The 12969-nt window shown below is 47.5% G+C and overlaps 1 protein-coding gene across 1 annotated transcript in view; it reads left to right on the forward strand.

The window, feature by feature from the left end:
* The window catches only part of TMEM178B (transmembrane protein 178B), a 397583-nt gene that overhangs the window by 363668 nt on the left and 20946 nt on the right, over nt 1-12969 (forward strand). Inside the window, exon 3 of the mRNA XM_025379937.1 lies at nt 5-142. Within this exon, the coding sequence (XP_025235722.1) occupies nt 5-142 (138 nt within the window). The remainder of the gene's footprint in view (nt 1-4; nt 143-12969) is intronic.

The following is a 12969-nucleotide window of genomic DNA, read 5'->3' on the forward strand; positions in this document are numbered from 1 at the left end:
ACAGACCTGCGCAGAATGACGGCTGGCTTTATGGGCATGGCGGTGGCCATCATCCTCTTTGGCTGGATCATCGGCGTGCTGGGCTGCTGCTGGGACCGAGGCCTTATGCAGTACGTGGCAGGGCTGCTCTTCCTCATGGGAGGTAAGGCTACAGGCTCGGCTTGGGGGTGGTGGTAGACAAGGTCCTGTTTACCACAATTTGGGGAGAATGGCCAGAGGGCACAGCAGAAGGGACCATGATGTGACTGGGGTTCTCATTCACTCATCCATTGGTTCACAAGCACTTCTTGAGTTGCTTTTAGCTCCTCACCAGTGTACCAGCTGTTGGGGATACAAAGGAAAATAAGACACGGTCCTCACCTTCTACTCAGATCTGACTGCCTGTGTGGAAGAAAGACACTTACGGAGACGATCATGAGATGAGTGGTTACAGCAGACAGAGATATCAGACCTGGAGCAAGCGTGAGTCCAGGAAGTGCTTGGGCATTTCATTATATGCAGGCCCTGGGCATTGGTGTGAGAAGCCGGAAGCAGGTGCTCTCTGGGAACTTTCCGTCCAAAAGCCTATCTTCACCTCTGACTTATGGGTCCTGAAGCTGCTCCCCTTTCGAGTAAGGCAGGGGTGGGGCAGGAGTAGACCCTCTCTTATATCTGTCTCTCTTACTGTATTATTATACTGTCATGTGCGTAGGACCACTCCAGTGTCCTTCTAAAGGGATTCTACATAAGGAGAACTGCACAGCTATGTGGGAATGGGGGTCCAGTCCATGGGAAGTAAGTGCCTCTTCTTTTCCTGTAAGAGCTAAACTATGCTTTTTGGTCTCCTGGTTTGAGTCTCAGTCCCAAGCTGAAGTTGACCACTGGGTATGTCCATCACCATCTACCCCTCAGACAAAGGTAGATGGATGGATTGTGTGGGGCTCCATAGAGGGAGAGTTGGGCCTGGACAGAGGGAATTAGAATTACTGTGGCTCACGCCTGTAATCCCAGCACTTTGGGAGGCCAAGGCAGGCAGATCACGAAGTCAGGAGTTTGAGACCAGCCTTGCCAGCTTGGTAAAACCCCATCTCTGCTAAAAATACACAAAAAATTAGCCGGGCATGATAGCGTGCGTGCCTGTAGTCCCAGCTACTCGGAAGGCTGAGGCAGGAGAATTGCTTGAACCTGGCAGGTGGAGGTTGCAGTGAGCCAAGATCGTGCCACTGCACTCCAACCTTAATAGAACAACACTCCATCTCAAAAAAAAAAAAAGATTTATGAAAAGAAAGGAAAGCATAAAAGTGAGTCCTGCATTTAGAAACTAGTGTGTTACACTTTAGGCACCTGGAGCAAACACCCAACTCAGGTCCCTTCGGTGAGCCACCAGGCTCTGGGTTTCTGAACGGGGCAGAGGGTGAAGGAGAAGGCCATGCCAGCTCTTTGTCTGCAGGTCAAGCTGAGGACAGGAGGAGTTCATTGCTCTAGGTGTATGGAGAGATCTCGGGGCCTAGTGAGCTGTGGAATTTGGCTTGAGTTCTGAATTTATTGAAGGTCTACCCTTATTCCCTTGAAACACAGCCATTCTGTGCCAAAGACAAGCAGGGTCTTTCCAAGGAAAAATCACTCAGGGCTAAAAAACCCTCTGCTGTTAGAGTCAGGATGCCCCATGCCAGAGCTACCTCCTCGGTAAGTCTCACACCTGTGGTTATGGCAGAGGCTGGGGGAGGAGGAGGGGGATGTGCTGGCTCTGTCTAATAGTTTCCACTCTCCTTCTGGTCTCCCACAGAGACAGAGGCTGACAAAACCAGGCACGCTTCCCTGCTCTGTGCCTCGCAACCCCTTCAGTGAAACAAGGAGTCAAACTAGCTTGATGATTTCCACACTGTATTTTAGCAATGGAACCTTTTTTGGTTTTCCCTTTGCCATCCAAATCTTACATAGCCCCCCAAAATGTAAAAAGATACAAGTGGAGCAGCTCTGTTTGTAATGAGTGTTCTCTCTAAGACTCTTTTGGATGTATAAAGGCAGGCTCTGGTAAAACAAGGCTTTCCTAAGGTTCTAGAGAGGCCTCCCAGGAATCTAAGAAAAGCTGAGCAAACAGGCCTCGGGCAGATAAGGACTGCAGTGAGCCCCGGGGGCCAGCTCTCCTTCATCTCCACCTCTTTGATGGCATTTGAGGCTCCTGCATGGTTTTCCATTCTCCCCTCTCTTCATGCCAGGCGCAAGGTTCAGATCCTGCCCAGGTGCTAAGTCTCCAGGACTTTCCAACTCTTTGACAGCTTCCCTCCGGCCTGCTGAAGTCAGCTTCTAGAGAAAGAGATTGCGTAATTCACTGGTTTATCTTTTCCAAACAGGGAACACGTCCCTGCTCAAACAATAAAGGGACAGAATTGAGTGACAGTGGTTGACCAATAGATGTGACTGTGGTAGGGTCACTGGGCTGTATCCCACTTAGCTGAGACCTTGGCGAGCACCTTCGCAGGATGGAGTGTGGGGGCAGTGAAGGATATGAGTGGCCTGGAGCCCTGCCCTTGGATCATGGTGAGGCGCCTCCCAAAAGCCCAGGGCTCGGGGGAAGACCTCTGAATGCCCCTGGGCTCAATGAGGAGTCAGAGGCCCCTTTCTATAGGGTGAATGAGTGAGAGCCTTGCTTACCTTTGTCCAGGCAGTGGTTCTTAACCACTGCACATTTAATCACCTGGAGAGCTTTTAAAAAATTACTGATGCTGGAACCCCACTCTAGACCCATCCAAGTGGAACTTCTGGGGGTGATCTTCATGTACAGCCAGAGTTGGGAACTAGTGGAAGATACGAACTTCCCAGTTCTTTCTAGCGCTAATATTTTATGATACTAGGGAGGAACCTGTTGGCCAAGACCTTTCATGATTTTTTTTTTTAACTCCAGCCTTTAAGGACTATTTCTCCATACTTTATGCTGCAAGAGATAGGGCACGGCTGAGATGGGGCCTCAATTATTACTGGGAAAGCTCATCCAATCTTTTACTACTGAGGGTCCCAGGTAAATCTGCTTTCTTGGGGACATGCAATCTATTTTTTAAGTGGCAAAACCATCCTTTAAGATACAGTGTTAGCATCACAGAAAGATTTGGGGAAGCTGCTGTTCGAAAAGCTGCCTTTTGCTGACTGTGGCACCGTCCAGGTTGGAGCAAACCCATCTCACCCACAGATCAGGTCGCCTTCTTATTTGTCCTGGTACGTTGTTACCTGTGTCCATAGGTAAAGCCATGTCTTCCTGAAAGAGTCTGGGGAAGAAAGGGATGTTCACATACCTTGTGAGTACCATTAGGCACCAACAGAAGGGGCTGGAGAACAATGCCACTAAGAGCTGGTGCCTTGAAGGGTGGTCTTTCTTGAAGATGACTCTCTCAGGGGTGGGAGGGCACTTCCTTTCTTCTCTAGTTAGGGTTCTTTCCAACTGGGTTAGACACAGCTATGGGAGTCCAGCAGTCCCAAGAAGCTGCCATCTGCTGACTGTGAGCTCGGGACTAGGGAAGGAGCAGACTAGAACAGAAGCTGCACTTCCCCCTTCCTTGCTCAGCAGATAGAGCAAACAGAGCCTGGGGCATCAACCCAAAAATGATGCCTTGACCTCTGGAACCCTGTATGTCAAACAAACATGTCAGCACCACCCCTCTCAGAACCTGGCCAGTCCCTGCTCTCTAGGAGTTAATCTTTAGGGGTTGTCCTGATGAAGAACTTGGAGAGTAAGCCACCTGTGACAGCCACCTCATGGATACAGCAGAGCAATCAGAGCAAACTTGAACTATAGAGCGTTTTCACAAAGCAGGACAGAAAGGCCCCGTGGCCTTAGCTTTCACCCAGGCTCAGGTTGCAGGCATCTATAACCGAGCACAGACAGGAGCCCGAGGGGTAAAATGGGGCTACAAGTGAGAAGGGTGAGGGGACAACATCGACAGTGCTTGGAGCTGTCCAGGCATGGATGTGGAGCAGGTATAACAGGAGGAGGCAGCAAGAATGAAGAAGGTAAATTTGGAGGCAAGAGTTCAGAGATGAAATTGCAGGTGACTTCAGAGGAAACTGCCAAAGCCAACATGAAAATGGAAGAATTCTATTCCCAACCTCTTCTCTCTTCCGATATGAAGGAAGATGGCCTGCGCTGGGTACTTTTCTGTTCCAGATTTAACTATTTCCTGGTCAAAGTGGGGGAAAGAATTAGCTACGAATTGTTTAATGAACGCTCAGCCCGGAGGAGATGATTAATTAAGTAGGGCAGCTTTGCTGAGCCAGGAGGCTGGGGGTGGCAAGTGGGATCCAGTTTTCCCTTTGGCAGGGCCTTCAGGGGAGAATCTCACCCAGACTGGCACAACACCACTTGTGTGCCTGATGATTCACCAGTGACATTCAGAAACTCAGGAACAGGATGCCACCAGGGAAAGGCTGCAGGCCAGGGAGCACATGACGGCTATGAGTTCCTGTGATTCCCTCGCTGGGTGCTCCTCAGTACCGCTTCGTGGATACGGATCCCCAAGATGAGCGTAAACATCAATGTGTGCCCCACGCCATCAAGACCGGTCTCACACACCCTCCCACACTCCCTGGAAGACATCCGTCACCTCCTTCCCAATTCGGGTCTAAGGCTCTATGATCTTTTGTCTAGGCTAATGCTGGAGCCTCCTCTCTAGACGCCCTGACTCCACTCTGGCCACCCTGCAATCAGTCCTTCGCAGAGCAGTTAGCATAATTTTATTTAAAACCATAAAGCAGATACGTCAGTCATCCACCGTCAATGGTCAAATAGCTTCCAGTTGAACTTAAAATCTAAACTCCTGGCCGGGCGCGGTGGCTCAAGCCTGTAATCCCAGCACTTTGGGAGGCCGAGACGGGCGGATCACGAGGTCAGGAGATCGAGACCATCCTGGCTAACACGGTGAAACCTCGTCTCTACTAAAAATACAAAAAAAAAAACTTAGCCGGGCGAGGTGGTGGATGCCTGTAGTCCCAGCTACTCGGGAGGCTGAGGCAGGAGAATGGCGTGAACCCGGGAGGCAGAGCTTGCAGTGAGCTGAGATCCGGCCACTGCACTCCAGCCTGGGCGACAGAGCGAGACTCCGTCTCAAAAAAAAAAAAAAAAAAAAATCTAAACTCCTTACCCCTCGTCAGAAGCTGTTTGTAATTGGGCTCATGCTGCCTCTCACCTCCTTTCCTGTTTCTTTCCCTAAAGTCGGGTCACTCCCACCACACTGGCTGCCTTTCTACCCTGGAACACCCGAAGGTTTACTTCAAGGCCCTGGAGCAAGCTGACCCCTTTGCCCATAGTGTTTCCTTGTAATCCCTCGTGGATGGCTCATTTTTCCGATTCAGGTTCTACCCTCTTAGAGAGGGCTTTCTTGACCACCCAGTTTCCTACAGTCACTTAGGCCCACTCCACACTTTATTTAATTTTCTGTAGCACCCCCTTTATTGTCCAAAATGTTGTGGTTGTGTTGTTTTCATTTTGGCTGATTTCTTAGGAGCTTAAAATAACAAACACTTATTATTTCATAGGTTACATTGTTCAGACTCCCGGGTACAGCTTAACTGATTTTCCGTGGAAAGTCCCACAAAACTGTGATCAAGGCGTCAGCTGGGGCTGGGTTCTCATCTGATGTGTGAGGTCCTCTTCCAAGATCACAATGTTGACAGAATTCTTTTCCTTGCAGCTGTAGAACTCAGAGAAGTTTGCTTATTCAAGGCCAGCAAGAGAGAGAATTTCTGACTTCTTCCATCTCTGGCCTCTAAACCCTCTGTTTGTTTGTTTGATTTTTAAGACGACTTATTTTTTAGAACAGTTTTAGATTTACAGAAAAATTGAGCAGATTGTAGACTTCCCATAGTATCTTCTGCCACTGTACCCGGTTCCCTCTATTATTAACATGTTGCGTGAATATGATACATTTGTTATTATTAATGAGTAAATATGTACATTATTATTAGCCAAAGGCCACAGTTGACTCGAAGTCCCTCAGTTTTTACCTGATGCCCTTTCCTGTTCTAGGATCCCATTCAGGACACCACACTGCACTTCATTCTCGAGTCTGCATAGGCTCCTCTTGGCTGTAGCTGTTTCTCAGACTTTCCTTGTTTTTGACCACCTGGCGGTTTGAAAGAGAACTAGTCAGGCATATTGTACAATGCTCTTCTGTTGAAACTTGTCTGATGTTTTTCTCACGATTAGACTGGGTTAGGGGTTTGGGGGAGAAAGAGGTAAAATGCCATTTTCAACAAATCATTTCAACATGATTTATGACTGTTGAAGTTGCCCTGACCATATGTTTCTCATGTTTCCACACTGTAAAAGTATTTTTCCCCCATTCCCATGACTTCCCCGGAAGCTTGAGGAATGGGGCGTGAAGATGGAGTGCTAGGATGGGGATCCTGGAGTATGGAGTAGCTACGTAATTTGGAATTCTTCCACGTGGGAGGAGATCTGTCTCTGCTCCCCCATTTTTTATTCAGTCATTTATACCAGTGTGGACTGATGACCATTTATCTTACACTTTGGGTTTAATCCAATACTACCTTCCTTTGTTGCTCTCATTGTTACAGCTTTGGCCATTGGGAGAGCTTTCTGTTGGCTCCTTTGCCCCTTTGAGATATCTCCATCAGTGTGGGTTTTGGTTTTGATGATGATGTTTTGTTTACTTGCTTGTTTGTGAGCACTTAGTTTTTGAAACTGCCAGGTGCTCCAAGTTCATCTTATATATTTCCTGCCCAGTCCTGGAATCAACCATTTCTCCAACGATCTCTGTTTCCTTTTATTAGAGAAAGGTATTAGAAACCAAGATATGGGTGCTTGGGTGCTAGGTGTCTGACATGGTTTTAACATTCTGGATTTGTTCACTGTCTCTCTCCCTGAACTTAGATATATGCTGCATGATCTCCAGAACTTTGTCTGCTTTAGTGAAGGGATACCTTCCCCAAGGTATCGCTGATGTCAGGAACAGTGTCTGTGCTCTTAATAAATATTCGTGGAACAAATATATTGGAAAAGTGAATTGTGTGTAACAACCAAAATATTTTGGTTTTGCCTCAATAGAGCAGCAATTCTTCAATAAAATACCCCATCTTTTCTTCTGTTCCTATTCTACTCATCTCCCCTTTCATGAGATTTGTTGTCCTCTTGTTGTCTTTATTTGAACAGTCCAAGGGTCTATCTACTTCTGTTATAAACTATCTCAAATTCTTTTTGGAGGTAGAGTATGAATTACACATGAATTCATGAAGAGCTTTCTGTCTCGAGCTTGGACTCACAGACTATTAAAATAAAAGGGACTTTAGAGACCAAACAGTTCCACTTCCTTGTGTCACCAGGTAAAAGTAGTCATGTCAAATTGTCCCAGGTCACCAGGCCAGTGAGTAGCAGATGAGAGCTGGAGCGCAGCCTGGGACGCAGCCTGCATTCCTGCATTCCCCAGCTCTGCCCCTGCTTTTGGCACCCCGTGTTGAAGATCTCCATGGCCCCACAGCCCCTGCTGCTTCCCACACTAGCACCACTCTGGTTCCGGGCTTCTAAGTGGGTGCCAGTGTGTGTCATTCACTCTGTGTCTCCCTCTCTCCCTTCCCTCCTTTTGCAAAGCACAAAGGGGCATATGGAGGAGACTGTGGCCAGAACCAAGGGCACGGATGGTAATGAGAAAAGGAAATCATTAAAGTTTCTTTTCCTGCCACCTGTGATCAGTGTGACCTTTTATACCTTCCCAGTCAGTCAGGGGGAACGAGGAGAATGCCCTAAAGAAGCTCAGGCTATTATGTTTGAGTGATTGCAGTGATTTGCACACCAATGATGCCACATGTCTGGCATCTATACCCACCCCACCAAGCTCACCAGAGAGCAGTTCAGCTGTGTGATGAACCCCCAGACACTCAGCATAACACCCCTCTGCTGCTAGACAAAGACCTTGATGGAGGCCTGGGCATTCTGAAAATATACAAGCCTAAAAGGAAAAGTCCAAGGCAACGGCCATCTTGCCTGGAGGACTGTTTCTTTTAGACAGTAAAGTGATTTAAGGGATCTTATAGAACAACATTCAGATGTCCCCACCAGCCTTTCCCCACTGTTATTCCTAGCTTGCTGTACTTAAAAATATGGGTAGGATGATGTTTCAAAGTAATTAAAAGTAATGACAAAAATGGCAGTTACTTTTGCACCAACTAATATAAGTTCAGGAGGCATTATGTCTCAAACTTCATGACTCTTAGGTCAGAGAGGGGAGACATGGAGTAAAAGGACCATATAAGTTAGATATTTTGGAGAGGGAGAATACATTCAGTAAGCTAATGACTTGCTATGAAACAGGCTTACAATAAACCCTTGATAAATGGTAGCTGTTACTGTTACATGTATAGCCTAAGTGAAGTCCATTTTAATAGGCAGAGAAGTATCTGTGATCCATCATGGTGAATCAAGGGCAACTCTGGCATAAAACCTATCTCCTTACCCTGCCAATCTGCTTTTAGAGTTTTATGTGAGATTTCACTAGAACATCACAACTCATCTCTTGACTTTTTGTCTTATAATCTTTCTTTCAAAATCCTGATTAGAGACTCACAGACTACTTCATACCCTGGAGCATATCTTGCTTCTTGGAAAGTGCAGGTTTCAATATTTATTAGCATTTGATGATTACAATTAAAACAAATCGGGGAGGAGGTAAATCATGTCACTAAAAGACATTTGGGGGAGGAGACAGATCGTCAGGAAGACTAGGACATAACATCCAGGCTTATCTAACGTACCTCATGTAGAATGAGTGGCCAGGATGCACCAATTTGGTAATCCAGGCAGCAGGAGGGCCTCATTTTCACACTGAAGCTGGGGCAGACCCAAAGGAGTTTTGCCTTTGCCACCCAATGGGACCTGCCCCTCCTACAGATATGGGGTTCAGAAGAGAACAGGGAGCAGCCTTAGCCCTGTGAATCCAAATCTGGTCAGCAATTAAAAGCCACGTCAGAGTGCCCCATCACTCGCCTGCCAAGCCTTCAGGAAAGCCACGTGCCACGTGTTCACCAGGGCAGGAGGATTCTTTATCATTGGCTTTCTGAATGGAAATGCTAAGACAGAGCAGCCCCTGGAAGGAGATGCAAAGGAGGATGGTTGGTGAAGGTCTCTCAGAGAGTTTCTTTGGGAAGAGCCAACCCTTGCCTACACTTGCACATGAGCTGCCTTCCATTCTCTGCCTCTTGATTGGGGGTGAGAGTCCTAGTTAAGTAGAATCACCCAATTGAAGAGGGAATTATGGTTTTGTCATGGAGAACCAGTCCAGGACCAAAAGAGTCTTGGACTAGCCATGTGGCCCTAGGAAAGTTTCTTATCCACTTTTCATGCCTTGCTTCAATTTTCTCAGCTATAAAAGAGGTCCAGTAACAGGACCCACTTTAAGCACAGCTGTGAGACTTGCAGAGTTAATACATGTGAAGGGCTCACAACAATGCCAGACATTGTGCTCAATACCTTTTTAGGTATTATTATTATTTAGCTACTGAAATACTTCTTTTTTAAATAACCACCTTTAGTGACACTGCCCTGAGCAGTGTCATCCCATCACTACCAACGCCACACAAATGCACTACATGCCATCAAGATGAAAAAGAAGAAATCTTTAGACAGATAATGTCTCTCTGACTGATCACCCCTACTCATTCATTTATTTGTTTGCTCAATAAATACTGATTGCCTATTATGTGCCAGACACTGTCGAGGCACCTAGGATACTGGGAAGAGCAGCATAAAGTCCTCATGAGGCTTGTGTTTAAGTTGGAGAGACAGACCAAAAGCAAATGCCATAAATATATAGTGCGATGTTAGGTGATAAGAACTATGGAGAAAAATAAAGCTGGGAAGGTGATAGAGATGGGGGCATGGCTGTTGTTAGAGAGGGCATGGAGGGCCTCTCAGTGGTGGTGATGTTTGAACAGAGCTTGAATGTAGGAGGCAGGAAGCCATAAGAAGTCTTGGGGCAGGATCATGCCAGGTAAAATGAGCAGCAGGGAGAAGGGGCCTGGGAGGGGACTGAGCTTGTTGGGTCTGAAGAAGTTGAGCGAGAGGATGACCGTGATGGGAGCAGAGTGGGACGGAGATGACTCTGCCAAGAGCAGATCATGAAGAGCCTCAGAGGTGTGGGCAGGGGCTGATGGACTGAGGGGCATCCATCCCCATTCTGCTTGCCCTGCCCTCTATCTGTTTCACGGTTTGCCCTGGGCTTCTTTCCGGGGCAATTGTTTGATACTGTGTGACTTTTATCAGCCTCTCTGGCTATGTCAGCCTCTCTTCCACCTGCCACTCCCAGTTCCAGTGAGTGGGGTGCTGTGTCCGTCCATATCAGGGGAAGCCTGAGCAGGGTTGGGGGGCTGGTATGTGCCCCCTGAATGTGTTGCAGGGGCAGCCGCACCATCTAGCCAGTACCAGCTATACAATTTGTGGGGCCCAGTCCAGGATGAAAACCCAGGACCCCTTGTTCAAACATGATTAAGAATTTCAAGACAGCAACGGTAGAGGATCCACGCAAGTGGGCAACTGTGTAGATCATATGCCCATGAAGCCAGTTCTGCCTCTAGCGTTGTCCCACACTTAAATGCCCTGAGCCCGGAACTCCAAAGTCTTTTGCTGCAGGGGCTCCCAGAGATCTTAAGAAACTAGAACTAGTCTTTAGTCTGCTTGTAAACCCCCTTCTCCCTAACCAGTCTGCTGTGCTTAAGACCACCGCTTGCCTTTGATGATTGAATAATCACAAAAAGCACGTGTGCCTCTTTCCTTATGTCAGAAGCTACTCCCCAGATATTGAGAACACAACCTGTTAATCAGGTAAAGCTGTTAATAAGACAATTTTTTCTGCGATAAGAGAGAATGCACCTTGCAAAACTTTGGCAGGGCCTCCAGGGGAGGGAGCAAGATCAGAATTTGTTGAGAATCGGAAGTTTGATTTAAAGCCATTATTTCAATGTGGACATGTGATTCACGCTGGGTATGAATAATTAGATAATGACTGGGTAAGAATAACGATAATGTCCTGGACTGGTGGGAACCACAAGGTGAAGATTTTGAGGCCAGGGATTCAGAGAATCTTGGGGCACACGCTGTCAGTTGATGCTGTTGATGAAAGTGTTGGTGGATCTTTTGGAAAATTCCTGTAATGAAACAATCAAATCATTTACTTGCACAGGACAGTCCCAGAAATGTAAAGGAGATGGCAGAATAGCAAAGGCATGTTCCTGTAGACAGTAAGGTCATGTTTTGGTTCTCTGTCCAGACTGAGGGTGGGGTAGACAATTTGGGTTCTCACTTAGGATGAGTGATTTCCCCCAGCCCAGTGCCCTCCTGGCTGGCCTGCCTCCACCACCACAGCTGTGCTGGACATGTCCAAATGACTGAGTGAATACAGTCCAGGTTCAGTCTGGGACCCTGACACCCTGAGGTCTCCTCCTCTCAGCATTAACAAGACTCTCTCTTCTCTGGGGTAGGAATCACTAAACTGTGCTGAGTTGGGGTCTGTTGTTTCCATACCATGGACAGACAAGCAAGGTGGGCCGGGAGGAGAGTGGGCAGGAAGAGATAAGAGGGACAGGGTAGATGAAGACCATCCCTACCTCTGGAGTGGTTGTCGAGAAGGGACCGATTCCTCCAACAGCCCTTTCAATGAAAACAGAAAGACCCCGGAATGTGATGATGGCTCCACAGTGCTGGATTGCTATGGAAACTTAGGTCATTTCTAAGGTAATTTCAAAACTCTCCCTCCCTGTGGCTCTTCTGGGATGCTCTTACAGAGGTTTGTAAGCTTCAGAGAAAGGGAACTTGTCAGGCAAGCTTCTGGCCCTTGAAACAAGTCACAAATCAAAGAAAAATGCTGGTTTTTGAAGTAAATGGAGAGACTCCTCCTATTAGGCTTAAAAGCTGTTCCCAGGAAACAAGAGGGAGAAGCAGATCAAAGTGAAGAGGATTTTCTCTCTCCTGTCCTCTGAGGATGGGGGCATTGACTGCAGGGGTGGGGGGAGGTTGAGAGTAGAGGGGTTAAAGACAGGTAAGAAGTGACCAAAAATAGCCTGACCCAAGGAACGGGGGCACTGTCTGCCCTCCTGAGGCTCCTTGTCACCTCCACTCCTTGATGGCTGAGATGTACTACAGGGTCTAGAGCCTGGAGGATGGAATTGAAGCCACCAGGCACCAGGGAAAATCAGACCAGACCAGACCAGACACAGGATCCTCCTGAGATAGGCTGAGAGCATATTCTCAGTGAATAAGCCAGAATGTGCAGACAGGAGGGAGGGCGCCTGGCTCCCTCTCGGTACCAGAGACTGACCCAGAATGAGAGCCGGGGAGCGAGGACTCAGCAGCAGCCCCCACCGTGTGCCGCCAGGCACACCTTGGCCCAGGCAGCCTCTCTGAACCTCACTGCAGATTATGCAACCTGCAGAGGAGGTGGGCGAAGCCTGGCAAGCCTGAATGATTCAGCAGTCTCTACAACACAGGGGCCTTTAAGACGTAGAGGAGAGGGACTCTGGGAAGGTCTCAAAACATTACACTGGAGAGGATCTATGAACACAGTTCCGAGTTGTAAATCAATTCCGCTCTCGTAGATGTACCTCCTCATCCTAACAGAGTCTGGGCTACTGGGACAGGTGGGAAATGGCTTGTGTTTCCTCACCATGTCTGAAATAATTGGGGAATGATGGCCTTTGCAAAGCCACTGTGTCTCCCTGACTTTCTGGAGTCCTGATTTCAAACATAGTTTCCTATGATTAGATCATTTCTCATACCTCGTGTCTTGATTTGGGGTTTGGAAAATGCACTCACCCTATCTATGGATGTTATCAAAAGGTCAAGGACTTCTGAGATGCGGCTATGAAGGAGGCAAGCCCATCCCCACTTTAGTGAACCATTTGAACATTCCCAATGCTTGTTATTCCTGAAATGGACAACCAGTTGTTAAGTACCTACTATGTCTTGGGTGCTGTGGAAGAGAAAATAAAATTGAA

This window comes from Theropithecus gelada, chromosome 3 (assembly GCF_003255815.1).
Source record: "Theropithecus gelada isolate Dixy chromosome 3, Tgel_1.0, whole genome shotgun sequence".
NCBI lineage: Eukaryota > Metazoa > Chordata > Mammalia > Primates > Cercopithecidae > Theropithecus > Theropithecus gelada.